We start from the raw sequence: 17,268 nt of genomic DNA on the forward strand, positions 1-17,268 counted from the left end.
ACATATATCACACTTTGAATTACTTGTTCAATGTTTTGTTTTCCCTGCAAGACTGTAGTCTCCCTGAGGCCCAGGGGCTTGTTCCTCTGTGTATCCCCACTAGCTGGGTTATTTATCAGGAACATAGATAGATGGATGAATGAACTTTAGAAATATTAATTATAGTTATGTAGGTTGCAAACATTTCAGTTTTTTAAACTTTTTTCATACAAATAAATAAAATATGATATCAGTGTGCCTTCTGTTCTTTTATGTATTATTAAAGAGAAGGAGAACATTTTTTTGCAGAGTTCGTTAAAATTTTAAAGTAGAGCTTGCCACAAAATTCTAGGTCAGCTTGAAGGGTATGTGTAGCACAGAGTCACTGCAGCTTTTTGCCTCTTCAGTATTTGTGTTTTCAGTAGCACCATAAACATGCCATTCATAGTTGGTAGCAGCCCTCACTTCCTGGGGATGCGCAAAGGCAAATAAAGGAAATAGTATTTATAAGGCTAGTTGAGAAAAACACAAGACTGTAGTTTTTGAGAATGAGATAAATCTCTTTAATGCATCCTTAATGCATCTCTGCTTCGTATAGGAGATACTTAGCATCTTGAATGGAGGCCACACGGAGAACATCAGCTGGGATCCATCACTGTAACCATGTGTTACATGGAAGAGAAGTTATAAATACCAATGAGGTTATATTGCTAAAATGAGTTCCAAAGGAATTTCTCTTGATCATTGACTCACTCCGCTGTCAAAGAGATTTCATTACCTTCTTTTGCTGGAGTCCATCTTCTAGTGTGTCAGAAGAACTGGATCCTTCCACCTTTATGTAGGGCTGGTCCACAGAGAGCCCAGTTCATGCAGGTTCAATTCTTAAGGCTGGCAGGATTTTCAGATAGATTGCTGATTTCTTCCTCTGTATTTGGATATATTCGGTAACTTGCATAACCTTAGTTGATTTCTCAGGGCATGACATTGATAGTTATTTCTGGAGCTATCCTCTTGATGCCCAAATCCTTTTTCCGTTGGAATATTCCATATATTTGTCTTTAAGTTATGGAATATCTCTGGGACTCACTTGCTTTGTGAAACCCTCTCTCGTTGTCTTTGTGGTTTTCTGAATTCAGGGGAGACTGTGACAACCTCAATCCCTCTTTCAGCAGAAGTGGTCATTCTACCTCATTTGTTTCTTCACACAAAACTCCAACTTGTTCTTGAGAAACTCTTCTGTAATGTCTCCTGCCTTTTGTATTTCTTAGAACCTTTTTGTGGCAAGTCAGATAATGATGAGCTTGATTTATTTTTCTTTTTTAATAAAAGGGACTATGTTTTCTTCAGTTTTTATACAATAGAGGAGAAGAACCCTATCTTATTGGTGTTTATAAAATCTAGGCAAAAAGAATCAGAGATTGCTTAAAATGTATCCCTACAGGTAATGTTACAAGCCATTTTCTAATGAGTTTTCTGACACATAAGAATTTATGTGCAGAAATGCAATGGCTATACTTTTGTGAATAATTATAACTCTGAGGTGTTTTTTTTTTTCGTATTGGTCATTTGAAAATTATTTTATGTTTTTTGAAATTTTAGATCAGGAGACTGAAATCTCATCCTTCCATCATCATATGGGGTGGAAATAATGAAAATGAAGCAGCGCTGATGATGAATTGGTTTAATATACACACCAGTGAGCTGCATACCTACATCAATGACTATGTGGTTCTGTATGTGAAAAATATTCGACAGATTGTTTTGGCAGTAAGTAATGATTTTTCATGCAGTAGAATTTAAGAAACTCTTTTGAAAGTGGATCGGTTTGAATATTGGTATAGTATACTTTTGTGTCCTTTTTTAGGGCAACCTTCAACATTATCATTTTAATACAGAGCTGCATGTGAATGGATTATAATGCTGCAGCATGTGAATGGGCTCGTGGGTTATGGACTTCTTTAGGAATTAACTTATCTATGGAACTCACCACACATACACCAATATTGTGTTTATACTTGCAGATTATCATAGACTCTTTCTGGAGCCCATCCATGGAACCCCAAAGGTTGAGAATTTCTACTTTAGATGGTTTACTGATATGCCACTTCTTTTTTTCTTTCTTTCTCTTTGTTCCTCAATATATTAATATGGTGAATTCTGGGAATTAATTTTCTAATAATAAACTAGTTCTAGTATAAGCTCTGTTTAGTTACAACTTCTTGTTCTTGTATTCTGTGTTAGATTTGGTTTGCTAATATTTTAGTTAGACTTTAAAAATTTATATTCATGAGCAAATATGGTCTGTGGTAAGAATTGTAAACTCAAATGCCTAGAGGAGCCAAATTTGTTTAAAAAAAAATAAGTAGAGTAGATGAGGCTCACAGAGAGAAGAGGGGACTGTGGTAATAGGAAAATGGATGTTGGGTCTCATTTATATTGAGAATTTTTTCTTAAAGCTTATTTATTTATTTTGAGAGAGACAGAGACAGCACAAGTAGGGGAGGGGCAGAGAGAGAGAGGGAGAGAGAGAATACCAAGCAGGCTCTGCGCTGCCAGCATACAGCCTGATGCAGGGCTTGAACCCACAAAGCTGTGAGATCATGACCTGAGCTGAAACTAAGAGTTGGTTACTTAACTGACTGGGCCACCCAGGTGCTCCAGCATTTTTTTTTTTTTATTAGAGACAGAGCACGAGCTGGGGGAAAGGAGCAAAGGGAGGAAGAGAGAGAATCCCAAGCAGGCTCCAAACTCGGTGCAGAGGCCAACATGGGGTTTGATCCCACCACTTGGGGTCATGACCTGAGCTGGAATCAAGAGCCAGATGCTCAATGGACTGAGCCATCCAAGCACCCTTCTTATCTTTTTGATGATAGCCATCCTCACAGGTGTGAGGTGATCCCTCATTGTGGTTTTGATTTGCATTTCTGTGATGATTAGTTAAGCACCTTTTCATGTACTTATTGGCTATCTGTATGTTTTTGGAAAAATGTTTGTTTAGATCCTCGACTCATATTTTAGTTGAATTGTTTGGTTTTTGCTATTGAATTGTATGAGTGCTTTAATGTATTTTGGATATTAACCTGTTAGCAGGTGTATGATTTGGAAATATTTCCTCCCATTCAGTATTTTGCTTTTTCATTTTATTGATGGTCTTTTTTGCTGTGCAGAACCTTTTTAGTTTGATGTAGTCCCACTTGTTTATTTTTGTTGCCTTTGTTTTGGTGTCAAATCCAAAGAATCAAAGCCAAGACCAATGTCAAGGAGCTTACCACCTGTGTTTTCTTCTAGGAGTTTTATGATTTCAGATCTTACATTCAAGTCTTTAATCCATTTTGCATTGATTTTTGTGCATGATTGAAGAGAGTTGTTCAGTTTCATTCTCTTGCCTGGGACTGTCCAATTTTTCTAACACCATTTATTGAAGAGACTGTCCTTTCCCCATTGTATATTCTTATCTCCTTTGTCATAAATTAATTGACCATGCATATATGAATTTAATTTCTGGGTTCTCTGTTCTATTCTATTGATCTATGTGCCTATTTTTATGACAATACCATAATGTTTTAATTTTGCTTTATAATGTATTTTGAAGTCAGAAAGCATGATGTCTCCAGCTTTGTTCTTCTTTCTCAAGATTGCTTTGACTATTCTGGGTCTTTTGTGGTTTCCTAAAAATTTTTGGATTATTCATTCTGTTTCACTGCAGTTTTGATAGGGATTGCATTGAATCTGTAGATAGGTTTAAATAGTATGGACAGTTTAGCAATATCAGTTCTTCTAATCCATGAGCACAGAATATATTTCCATTTACTTGTGTCTTCTTCAGTGTCTTATAATTTTCAATAATAATTTCAGTTTTTCACTTCCTTGGTTAAATTTATTCCTAGATATTTTATTCTTTTTGATGCAGTGGTGAATAAGATGGTTTTCTTAATTTCTCTTTCTAATAGTTAATTATTAGTGTACAGAAATGCAATAGATGTCTGTGTATTGATATTGTGTCCTGAAATTTTACTGAATTCATTTATTCTAACAGTTTTTTGTGAAGTCTTTAGAATTTTCTACATATAATATCATGTCATCTGCAAACAGTGCCAGCTTTACTTTTTCCTTTACAATTAAGATACCTTCTGTTTCTTTCTCTTGTGTAATTGCTCTGAGTAGGACTTCCAGTACTATGTTGAACAAAAATGGTGAGAGTGGGCATCCTGGTCTTGTTCCTGATTTTAGAAGGAAAAGTTTTGAGTTTTTCACCATTGGGTATGATGTTAGCTATGGGCTTGTCATATATGGCCTTTATTATGTGGAGGTATGTTCCCTCTGTAGTTACTTTGTTGAGACTTTTTGTAATAAATGGATGTTGAATTTTGTCAAATGCTCTTTCTGCATTTGTTGACATGATAATATGATTTTAAAAATTTTTTTTAACGTTTATTTACTTGAGAGACAGAGCATGAATGGGGGAGGGTCAGAGAGAGAGGGAGACACAGAATCTGAAGCAGGCTCCAGGCCCTGAGCCATCAGCCCAGAGCCCGACGTGGGGCTCGAACTCATGGACCGCGAGATCATGACCTGAGCTGAAGTCGGACGCTTAACCGACTGAGCCACCCAGGCGCCCCTAATATGATTTTTTAAAAGTAGGCTCCACACCCATCAGGGAAGCCAATGTGTGGCTTGAACTCATGACCCCTGAGATCAAGACCTGAGCTGAGATCAAGAGTCAGACCCTTAACCAACTGAGCCACCCAGGCACCCTGTTCATGATTTTTATCCTTCATTTTATTAATGATACAAGATGTGGTGTATTATCTTGATTGATTTGTAGATGTTGAACTGTCTTTGTATCCCTAGAATAAATTCCTTTTGATCGTGATACATGATTTTTTTTTACTTATATGAGTTTCTTTGTTAATATTTTGTTGAGAATTTTTGCATCTATGTTCATCAAGGATATTGGCCTGTAATTTTCTTGTGGTGACTCTATTTGGTTTTGGTATCAAGATAATGCTTGCCTTGTAAAATGAGTTTGGAAGTTTTCCCTCCTCTTTTGTTTTTTGGAAAAGTTTCAGAAAGATTGGTATTAATTCTTCTTTGAATGTTTGGTAGAATTCACCAGTGAAGATGTGTGGTCCTGGACTGTTGTTTGTTGGGAGGTTTTTGATTATTGGTTCAATCTCCTTGCTAGTTAATTGGCCTGTTCATGTTTTCTGTTTCTTCATGATTCCATTTTGGAAGGTTGTATGTTTTTAGGAATTTATCCATTTCTCCTAGATTGTCCAATTTGTTGGTGTATAGTTGTTCACAGTAGTCTCTTACGATCCTTTGTGTTTCTGAGGTATCAGTTTTAACATCTTTTTCATTTCTGATTTTGAGTCGTTTCTCTTTTTTTTCTCAGCAAGTCTAGCTAAAGTTCTGCCATTTTGTTTGTCTTTTTAAAAATTAATTAATTAATTAATTAATTAATGTATTTATTTTAATGTTTTTGTTTTTTGGGTTTTTTTGAGTGAGAGAGAAACACAATGTGTGAGTGGGGGAGGGGCACAGAGAGAGAGAGAGAGAGAGAGAGAGAGAGAGAGAGAGAGAATCCAAAGCAGGTTCCAGGTTCTGAGCTGTCAGCACAGAGCCTGATGTGGGGCTCGAACTCATGAACTGCAAGATCATGACCTGGGCTGAGGTTGGACATTCAACTGACTGAGCCACCCAGGCTCTCGTTGTTTATCTTTTTTAAAAAACCAGTTCTTGGTTTCATTGATCTTTTCTATTGTCTTTTTAGTCTCTATTTCATTTATTTCTCCTTTGATCTTTGTTATATCCTTCCTTCTACTAACTTTGGGCGACATTTGTTCTTTTTCTAGTTTATTAAGGTGTAAAGTTAGATTCTTTCTTTATTTGAAATTTTTGTTTTATTGTTTCTTGAAATGGTCATTTATCTCTCTGATCTTTCCTCTTAAACTGCTTTTCCTGCATCTCATAATTTTTGGTATGTTGTATTTCCATTTTCATTTGTCTCAAGGTATGTTTTAATTTCTCTTTTGATGTCCTTGTTGATTCATTTATTGTTCTGTGGCATATTCCTTAATCATCACATATTTGTCAATTTTCCAGCTTTCTTCTTATAATTGATTTCTAGTTTCATACCCTTGGGGTCCAAAAATCTGCCTGATGTGAGTTCAGTCTTCTCAAATTTGTTAAGATTTGTTTTGTGGCCTGACATATGATCTATATTGGAGAACGTTCAATGTGCACCTGAGAAGAATGTGTATTCTGTTGCTTTTGGATGGTATGTACTGTGTTTATCTGTTAAGTCCATCTGGTCTAAAGTGTCATTTAAAATTCTATAATTATAAATGCTAAAACAGAACTTGATATATATCATATATGAATATGTTCATAGGTGAAATAAGGGAAAAGGGAGAGGAAAGAGCTTGTTCCCAACTCCACTGTAGAGCCCTTCCTTACGGTGGTTCTTTTTGCATTACTGCTTTCTAGTAGGCATATTATACTTGTATTTACTACATGCATAAACATTATATAATAATATAAATTAGCTTTTTTTTTGCAGGGAGAGGAAGTAGCACTTTATTTTTTATAGTAATGTAACTTCAAAAGATGAAACTTTTAAAAGCTTTAATGTTTAATATGTGATTTAGTAATCTGATTGTCTTTATAATTTTTTGATCTATAATTAGATATTTTAAATATTTGAGTATCTCTTGAACCAACATAAAAAGGGACATATTTAAAAGAATAGTATGTGATTTTGGCACCCAAATATGTTCAGTTCATGAGACTCTTCATTTATGTGAAGAAACTTCAGTGAGAATTCATGAAAACCTTAGGTTCACATTTTTTTTTAATTTTTTTTTTTTAACATTTATTTATTTTTGAGACAGAGAGAGACAGAGCATGAACGGGGGAGGAGCAGAGAGAGAGGGAGACACAGAATCGGTAGCAGGCTCCAGGCTCTGAGCCATCAGCCCAGAGCCTGACGCGGGGCTCGAACTCACGGACCGCGAGATCGTGACCTGAGCCGAAGTCGGACGCTCAACCGACTGAGCCACCCAGGCGCCCCTAGGTTCACATTTTTTTAGCTTATCTGATATGCTAAGTCATGTGTCATGAAGAATTTTTTTATCCACAAATGGTGATGGTATAAGCTTTAATTAATATTTATAGAACATTTATTTTATAATCTTTTTTCTCATAGTGTTGGTATTACATTTTTCATATCTGATGGATTTAAGAAATGGATTTTAATATTTGAGGATTTTCATTTCGCAGCTCAGTGGTTGAGAGCTTATAATTCCAAGAGGAAGCGAATGAGGCATGTGGCCCCATAGTGGTGCAAATTGGTTAGGAAACCACTTCCTAGGAACAGCTCTGTATTATGGAAATGGGAACATGAATTTTGGTGGACATTTAGCCATATCTTCCACACATGGGTTATTTACCATTTACTGTGGTCCTATGAAGGAGTAGTTATTATCCCTATTTTGCAGATAAGTCTATTGAGGCTTAGACCATAATGCCCTCTGGGTCCATCTCAAATGACACAATTTCATCTTTTTTTGGCTGTGAAAGATTCCACTATATAGATATAGATATAGATATAGATATAGATCTGACATCTTCCTTATCCATTTGTCCATTGATGGACACTTAGATTGCTTCAATATATTGGTTGTTGTAAATAATGCTGCAATAAACACAGAGGCACACATATCTTTTTGAATTAGTGTGATCCTTTTCTTTGGGTAGTAGATACCCAGTAGTAGACTTATTGGATTATATGGTATTTCTATATTTAGTTTTTCAAAGCACTTCCATACTGTTTTCCACTGTGGCTGCACCAATTTACATTCCTACCAGCAGTATGCAAGGGTTACCTTTTTTCCCATATCCTTGTCAACACTTGTTTCTTATCTTTTTGATTTTATCCATTCTGATAGGTGTAAAATGATATTTCATTTTAGTTTTGAGTTGCATTTCCATTATGATGAGTGATGTTGAGAATGTTTTCATGTGTTCATTGGCCATCTGTATGTCTTTTTTGGAAAAATGTCTGTCCAAGTCCTCTGCCCATTTTTTTAATTGGATTATTTGTTTTTTTTGGTGTTGAGTTGTATATGTTCTTTATATATTTTGGATATACATTTATATATATCCCCTTATCAGATATATCATTTGAAAGTATCTTCTCCCATTCAGTAAGTTGTCTTCTTATTTTGTTGATGGCTTCCTTTGCTGTGCAAAAGCTTTTTTTTTTTTTTTGATGTCCTCCAAATAGTTTATTTTTGCTTTTGTTCTTCTTGCCTGAGGGGACATATCTAGAAAAATGTTGCTATGTCTAATGTCGGAGAAATTACTGCCTGTGTTTTTTATGGTTTTTAGGATTTTTATTATTTCAGCTCTCACATTTAGGTATTTAATTCATTTTGAGTCTATTTTTGTTTATTGTGTTAAAAGGTGGTACAGTTTAATTCTTTGGCATAGAGCTGTCCAGTTTTCCCAGTACCGTTTATTAAGGAGACTGTCTTTTTCCCACTGCATATTCTTGCCTCTTTTGTCATATTAATTGACTGTATAGTTGTGGGTTTATTCCTGGGCTCTCTATTCTGTTCCACTGAGCTATGTATTGATTTTTATGTCAGTACCATACTGTTTTGATTACTACAGCTTTGTAGTGTATCTTGAGTTGAATTTTTATAACCTCCAAGCCTTGTTTTTCTTTTTCAAGGTGTCTTTGGCTGTTTGGGGATCTTCTGTGGTTACATACAAATTGTAGTATTATTTGTTCTAGTTTTGTAAGAAATGCTATTGGTATTTTGATAGGGATGCATTGAATCTGTGGATTGGTTTGAGTAGTATGGACATTTAAATAATACTGATTCTTCCAATCCACGAGCATGAATATCTTTCTATGTGTTTGGGTCATCTCCAGTTTCTTTCACCAGTGTTTTATAGTTTTCAGAGAAGAGATTGTTCACCTCTTTGGTTAAGTTTATACCTAGGTATTTTATTCTTTTTTTTGGTGTAATTGTAAATGGTATTGTTTTTAAATTTCTTTTTCTGCCATTTTATTAGTGTATAGAAACACTACTGATTTCTGGGTACTAATTTTGTATCCTGCAACTTAGCCTCTTATTCTTAAGCACTACACCTGTGTTTCTTAAGTGGAGGAAATTTTGTCCTCCAAGGGACAGGGGAACATTTGGCAATGTCTGTAGACATTTTTTGGTGTGTGTAGGGGTACGACTGGCATCTAGTTAGGAGAAGGGCAGGGATGCTGCTAAACATTCACTCCCCTCCTGCCCCCTTTCCAAAACTTATCAAGCCCAAAATTTCAGTGTTGCCAAGGTTGAGAAATTCTGCACTAGACTTTGTACTACCCATGCTGGTAGAAGGTAATGTAAAGGCATGACATGCTGGGAAAAGATTAGGAGAAGGTGCTGAGGAATAAGCTGAGTTTTAATAATGACAGGATATAAAGGATTGGCGAATAGCAGAAAGGTGCTGGTGGTTGTTGAATGCAGAAGGCAAATGGTTCTTTTTTTTCCCTATCAGCCACTTGGCATTTCGGAGACTTGACAATATTTTTTTTTTTTTAATTTTTTTTTTCAACGTTTATTTATTTTTGGGACAGAGAGAGACAGAGCATGAACAGGGGAGGGGCAGAGAGAGAGGGAGACACAGAATCGGAAACAGGCTCCAGGCTCTGAGCCATCAGCCCAGAGCCCGACGCGGGGCTCGAACTCACGGACCGCGAGATCGTGACCTGGCTGAAGTCGGACGCTTAACCGACTGCGCCACTCAGGCGCTCCTTGACAATATTTTTTAAAAAAATAAATGGTCTGACACAAACAGACATTTCTCCAAAGAAGACATACAGATGGCCAGACGTAGGAAAAGATGCTGAACATCACTCATCATTAGGGAAATGCAAATCAAACCTACAAGGAGACATCATCTCCTTCTTGTCAGAATGACTAAAAGTGTTGGTGAGGATGTGAAGAAAAGGGAACCCTTGCCTACTGTTGTTGGGAATGCAAACTGGTGCAGCCACTGTAGAAAACAGTATGGAGTTTCCTCAAAAAGCTAAAAATAGAACTACCCTAGGATCTAGTAATCACACTACTGGATATTTGCCCCCAAATTACAAAAATACTAATTCAAAGGGATACATGCATCCCTGTGTTTATAGCAGCATTATTTACAATAGCCAAATTATGGAAGCAGCCCAAATGTCCAGCAATAGATGAGTGGGTAAAGAAGATGGTGTGTGTGTGTGTGTGTGTGTGTGTGTACATAATATTCCATTGTTAATGGAATATTACTCAGCTATAAGAAAGAATGCAATCTTGCTATTTGCAACAATGTGGCTAGATCTAGAAAGTATAATGCTAAGTGAAATAAATCAGTTAGGGAAAGACAGATACCATATGATCTCACATTTATGTGGAGTTTACAAAAACAAAAAAACCAAAAAAAAAATGAGTAAAGGAAAAAAAGAGAAAGATAGAGAGAGAAAGAAATCAAGAAACAGACTCTTAACTATAGGGAACAAACTGATGGTTACCAGAGGGGAGGTGGTTGTGGGGTGATGGATGAACTAGTGATAGGGTTAAGGAGTGCACTTGTCATGATGAGCACTGGGTGGTGTTGAATGAAGTGTTGCGTCACTAGAGTTTACACCTGAAACTAATTTTACACTGTATGTTAACTATGTTGGAATTAAAATAGAAACTTAATTTAAAAAGGTAAATGGTTTGTATTTTACTGAGTGAATATGCCTTTTAAACCATTTTATTTCTGAACTCAGAGAGACAAGACTCGTCCTTTTATCATATCCAGTCCTACAAATGGGGCCGAATCTATTGAAGAAGGCTGGCTGTCTGCCAACCCCTATGACAAGAATTTTGGTGACATACATTTTTATGACTATAGCAATGATTGCTGGAATTGGAAAATTTTCCCCAAAGCTCGATTTGTATCTGAATATGGATATCAGTCCTGGCCTTCCTTCAGTACATTAGAAAAGGTAAGCCACTTTTGGTTTCCCAATGATTCAAAATGGTAGGCTGTGGGCCTATGTCACTTTCTCAACAGTGGTTCAGAAAGTCAAATGAAATCTACTTCTTATTTAAATGAAAGTTTAGGAAGATCATAGAACTTTTGTTTGTTTATACTTTGGGAAGCTAAATTTCTTGCAGTCATCATTTTGGGGGTTAATACTTTTCTATATTGCTTTTAATTATGTTCCTTCACAAACACTTAAAAATTAAATGGGAACCAGGGGTTGCTTAAGCCTGACTTCTTATCATGCATGAAAGTAACTCTTACTTGCTATTTTCCCTACATCCTACAACTGTTTTTTTTTTAAAGCTTATTTACTTATTTTGAGAGAGAGAGAGAGAGAGAGAAAGAGAGAGAGCATGAGCACACGTGTGTCTGTGAGAAGGGGCAGAGAGGGGGAGAGAGAGAATCCCAAGCAGGGGGGATTCTCACGTGGGGCTCGATCTCATGGACCATGAGATCATGACCTGACCTGAAATTGAGAGTCAGATGCTTAACCAGCTGAGCCACCCAGGCACCCCTAGCCTACACCTGTTTTATCATTTATAGCTATTCAGAATTGGATGGTTTGCTACAGTAAGAAAAAATAATATGATAAATAAACTTTCGTTTAATGTTATCAGATCATATTATTTCTTTTCTTTCATCTCCTCTTCTACCTCTTCTATTTCCTCCTCCACTTCCTCCTCTTTTTATTTCATGTTGCTGTATTTGATTTTCACTTTCCTTATTCCTACAGATTCAGTTGCACAAATGGATTCAATTTCAGAGTTGTGTGTATTCTTTTTTGAACAATTTTATTGAGATATAATTCACTGACCATACAACCCATACAACGCACCCATTGAAAGTATATGCTTTAATGATTTTCAGTATATTCACAGAGTTGTGCAAGCATCACCACGACCTAGTTTTGGAGCATTTTCATCACCCCAAAGAAACTCTGTTCCCATTAGTAGTCATTCCCCACTCTCTCAGTCCCTCCTGCTCTGCGCTAGGCACCACTAGTCTGCTTTGTTTGTCTATTTGTTTGCCTGTTTTTCACATTTCATATTTTGGAATCATAAAATATGTTATCTTTGTAGGCTGGCTTCTTTCCCTCATCATAAAGTTTTCCAGATTCATCCATGTTGTAGCATGTATTAGTTTTTATTCTTTTTTATTGCTGAATAATATTCCATCCTATGGATATACCACGAATGGATATATCCATTCATCAGTTGATGTACATTTGTGTTATTCCCACTTTTTTGGCTATTATGAATAATGCTGCTGTGAACATTTGTATACATTTTTTTTGGTGAACATATGTTTTCAATTCTATTAAGTATATACCTAAGGAGTGGATTGCCCGGTCATATGGTAACTGTCTAACATTCTGAGGAATTGCCAAACTGTTTCCCATAGTTTGCAATGGCTGTGCCATTTTACATTCCCACCAGAAAATGTATGAAGGTTCCAATTTCTCTACATCTTTACCAGCACTTAACCCCCCCCCCCCCACTTTTTCACATTTCCCTGGAAATTTGCATTTACAGGAAATTTGCATTTCCTTGAGAGCTAATGATGTTGAGCCTCTTTTCATGTGCTTGTTGGCCATTTGTATATTTTCCTTAAAGAAGTGTCTATTCACATCCTTTGCTGATTTTTTAATTGGTATGTTTTATATCAGATCTATGATTTGCAAATATTTTCTCTTAATTTGTAGATGTTCTTTTTACTTATTTGATGGTTTCATTTAAGACACAAAAGTTTTAAATTTTCAAGTTATCAAAAATACTTATCAATCTTCCCTGTTATCTCTTGTGCTTTTGGTATTTTTCTTCCTTTCTAAGTTTTTAAAATGTTTATTTATTTCTTAGAGAGAGACAGACAGAGTGCAAGCAGGGGAGGAGCAGAGAGAGGGAGACACAGAATTCGAAGCAGCTCCAGGCTCTGAGCTGTCCGCACACAGTGCAACGTGGGGCTTGAACCCACGAACTATGAAAACATGACCTGAGCCAAAGTTGGAGGCTTAACCAATTGAGCCACCCAGGCACCCCTAAGAAACCATTTTCTAATCTAAGATCACAAAGTTATATTCCCGTGTTGTCTTCTGGTTTTAGGTCTTACATTTAGATCTGTGATCTGTTTTGAGTTAATTATTCTACATGGTATGAGGTAGGCATCCAGGTTCATTTTTTTCTGCATGTGGATATCCAAATATCCAAACACCATTTATTGAAAACATTATTCTTTCCTCCATTGCTTGTCTTGACCCCTTTGTCAAAATCAATTAACCATAACTTTTAAGGTTTATTTCTGGATTCTCAATTTGTTTCTAATTGAACTGTCTCTTTTATGCCAGTACGCACTGTCATCCTTACTGTAGCTTTGTAGTAAGTTTCGAAAGCAGGAAGTGTGAGTCCACCAACTTTGTTCTTCTTTTAAAGATTGTTTTGGCTGTTCTGAGTGCCCTCCACTGACATACCAATTTTAGGATCACCTTTCCAGTTTCTGCAAAAAAGTCAGCTAGAATTTTGATAGGGTTTGTGTTGAGTCAGTAGGTCAGTTTGCAAAGTATTGCCATCCTAACAATATGAAGTCTGATCCACAAACATGTAATGTCTTCTTTCATAATTTTATAGTTTCAGTGTACAAAGTGTATACTTCTTTAGTTCAATTTATTCCTAAGTGTTTTATTCTTTCTGTAAATGGAATTATTTTATTAATTTATTTTCAAATTGTTCATTACTGGTATATAAAGACACAATTGATTTTTTATATTGAACTTACATTCTGCAACCTTGCAGAACTTATTATCTTTAGTTTTTGTGAATCCTTTAGAGTTTTCTATGTATAAGAGCATCTGTGGATAGAATTAGTTCTACTTCCTCCTTTCCAGTATGGATGCCATTTATTAACTTTTCTTGACTAATTGCCCTGGCTAGAACCTCTAGTACAACGTAGAATAGAAATGGTGAGAACAGACATCTTTGTCTCATTGCTTATCTTAGAGAGAAAGCTTTGAGTCTTTTACTGTTTAGTAAGATGTTAACTCTAAGTTTTTTGTAGATGCCTTTTTTCAGGTTGAGCAAGTTCTCTTTTATTCCTAGTTGGTTGAGTGCTTGTATCATAAAAGGGTATTGGTGGGGCATCTGGGTGGCTCAGTCAGTTAAGTATCTGACTTAGGCTCAGGTCATGGTCTCATGGTTTGTGGGTTTGAGCCCTGCGTCGGGCTCTGTGCTGACAGCTCAGAGCCTGGAGCCTCTTCAGATTCTGTGTCTCCCTCTCTCTCTGCCCCTCCCCACTCATGCTCCATCTCTGTCTCTCAAAAATAAATAAATGTTAAAAAAATTATTTTTTAAAAAAATGGTGTTGGATTTTGTCAAGTGTGTTCTTTCTTCATTTACTGAAATAATCATGTGCCTATAGTTTTTGTTTCCCCTCGCCTATCACTTGTGTCAAGTAACCCCCCAAAATTTTAAGACGATTTCAAAATCTCCCTCAGTTTTGCCACTTAAACCCAACTATATTTGCTTCTACACATTGAAGTCACGTTGTGTTTTGAATTGTAATAAATAATGTTATCACCTTAGATCTACCCTTTTTTTTTTTATTACTCCTATATTATGGGGTAGACTTTGGGGGAATACTCTTGTTTCAAAATGAAGGAGGATGGAGTTGAGTGTCCTGAGTCAGGTAGGAACAAGTATTAGAAAAGGAAGGAAGGAATGAAAGAGGCAAAAATATTTACTGAGCAGATGCTCTGTACCAGAGACTCATTGTTTCATTTAACAATAATCTCCCCCACACCCCCACTTTGAGACCAAGAAGGAAATGAAGGTACTAGAGGGTGAGAGTTCCATCATTATCCCCAGACAGCAAGTAGCATATGTGGATTCAGACTTATTATCTAACACCAGAGCTGATCCATTTTCCTTTCACTACATTTCAGGAAGGTGAGTGTTATGAATTGCTAAACCTTTTTCTTAAATCTGTTAACATTTCTGTTTATGCCCTGACAATAATGCAATTGCTGTGTTTTTGTGAAATGCCTGATGTTGTTCAAAGATACTAAACACTATGTTTTAAAATAGGAAAAGGTGAAGCCAAGTTCTATAAGTTCTGGTCATTATGAATCCTTGATTTAGTTATTACTTCTTTTTGAGTTACATTGCTCAGTTGAGGTTGAATTGGGTAATTGGGAAAATAAAAGAAACCAAAAGAGTAACTTTACATAAAGCTTACGTTCTTTTATTTAGAGTTTTTTCATGTATTTAACAAAAAATTAAAATGTCCCTTTCTAGTTTGGGATGCATCACTTCTTTGTAAAATAATTATGTTTTCAACAGGCCATTATCAATATTGCACAGCAATTAAAAGCTTGGGCTATGGAATAAACAGATCTGGATTTGAATACTAAGAACTGCCACTCACTAGCTATATTGCCTTGGACAAATTAGTTAATCATTTTGAGTTTTAGTGTCTTCATCTGTAAATTGGGTTTAATAGTAGTAAAATACCTCTTAGGGGAGGGTTGGGGGAAGAGAGAGAGAGAAAAAGAATGTGTGTGTATGTGTTTGTGTGTGTTTCTACATGCAGGTACTCATGTGTGCATGTGATCACATGTAAAGATTAAGTTAATTTATACATTGAAGCACTTAGCAGCAGTTCCTGTCACATAGCAACAGGCCATAAAATGTAAGCTGTTGTTAGTATTGATATAATCCATTCTAGTCATAGGATTTGTATGAAAGTTTTATTTTCTCCAGAGCCATCTAGGTTTAAAGAACTAGAAGCTGGAGCTGGACTGTGCCAAGTAACTTAGGAACTTGGGCAAATCACTGAACCTTTCTGAGCCTCATCTCTAAAACAGAGCGATAATAATACCAACCCATAGATTGTTATGAGGATTAAATGAGTTAATATTCTTTTTTTTTCTAAGTTTATTTATTTTGAGACAAAGAGCAAGAGAGAGCAGGGGAAGGTCAGAGAGAGAGAGAGAGAGAGAGAGAGAGAGAGAGAGAGACAGAATCCTAAGCAGGCCCTGTGCTGTTAGCAAGGAGCCCGATGCGGGGCGCGAACTCACAAACTGTGAGATCATGACCTGAGCTGAAATCAACAGTCAGATGCTTAACCAACTGAACCACCCAGCCGCCCCTAAATGAATCGATATTCTTAAAACAATTAGAGCCCTACCTGGCACTTTCTAATTCCTTTTGATAACATTGTTAGAGCTGAAATGTGTAAGACTCTCAAACCGTGGCTGTTAGAAGTTAGAAAGCTTTCTGCATAACAGATCAGGTTTACCAATTGTGGGATACATTCAAATCATTACCCATCATAGGGCTGAGAAGCCTGAAGGTGTGTTTTAGGCTTTCGAAAGGAAGAAACATTGAAAGCAGGGGAAGGCTGGTAAAGGTGTGTACGTCTCAAATGTGTACAAGATGACTGTAAATACTAATACCTGTATTTTAAGAAACTGAAGCAATTAGTGTTCTCTAAACTGTCTGGTGGTAATAGTTTTGAAAAATAGACATAATAATAAAAAATAATAATTTGGAAAAACTTCCACTTTAAACATGGCTAATGTACACTACTTACATTTTAGTATAAATAAATTCCTAAAGAATGTTTTTCCTTTGAAGGTGACTGGTCGTGCATTGCATGATTATAGGGAATTAAAAGTCATATTTTGTGAACAGGGATAAGATTTTTATTTTTTATTTTTTTTAATCTTTTTTTTACATTGATTTATTTTTGAGAAACAGAGTGAGACAAAGCATGAGCGGGGGAGAGGCAGAGAGAGAAGGAGACACAGAATCTGAAGCAGGCTCCAGGCTCCGAGCAAGCGGTCAGCACAGAGCGTGATGCGGGATTCGAACTCACAAACTGTGAGATCATGACCTGAACCGAAGTCGAATGTTCAACCGACTGAGCCACCCAGGCGTCCCAAGATTTTTAATTTTCAAGGATTTTTGAGGGTGGGGTAGACTATGTTTTTCAAAGTTTCTGTGTAACTTGGATTAAAACTGATGTCTTCAAATGTAGGCAACAATTGTCTTCTATCCTTCTCAAATGCTAACAGAGCATTAAATCATAGGCCCCGAAGTCAGAATTATGGTCTATTTTTCTGTAAAAGGTACAGTATTAACATATGCATGGTATTTGTTTTTGTTTTTTACTTTGACCTGATGATAGCTTCTCCAAGAGATGAAGGAATAAATAGTATAA

The 17,268-nt window shown here is 36.3% G+C and overlaps 1 protein-coding gene across 4 annotated transcripts in view; it reads left to right on the forward strand.

Annotated features, from left to right (window-relative positions):
- Positions 1-17,268, forward strand: part of MANBA (mannosidase beta) — a 113,293-nt gene that overhangs the window by 73,563 nt on the left and 22,462 nt on the right. For 2 of the 4 annotated variants that reach the window (XM_040477296.1, XM_040477318.1), the window contains exons 11-12: positions 1,579-1,746; positions 10,799-11,017. In XM_040477296.1, coding sequence (XP_040333230.1) covers positions 1,579-1,746; positions 10,799-11,017 — 387 coding nt within the window. The remainder of the gene's footprint in view (positions 1-1,578; positions 1,747-10,798; positions 11,018-17,268) is intronic. The other 2 variants (XM_040477311.1, XM_040477305.1) reach the window with 2 other exon arrangements.

The sequence above is a fragment of the Herpailurus yagouaroundi genome, unplaced genomic scaffold, assembly GCF_014898765.1.
Source record: "Herpailurus yagouaroundi ecotype Mexico unplaced genomic scaffold, PumYag 28, whole genome shotgun sequence".
NCBI lineage: Eukaryota > Metazoa > Chordata > Mammalia > Carnivora > Felidae > Herpailurus > Herpailurus yagouaroundi.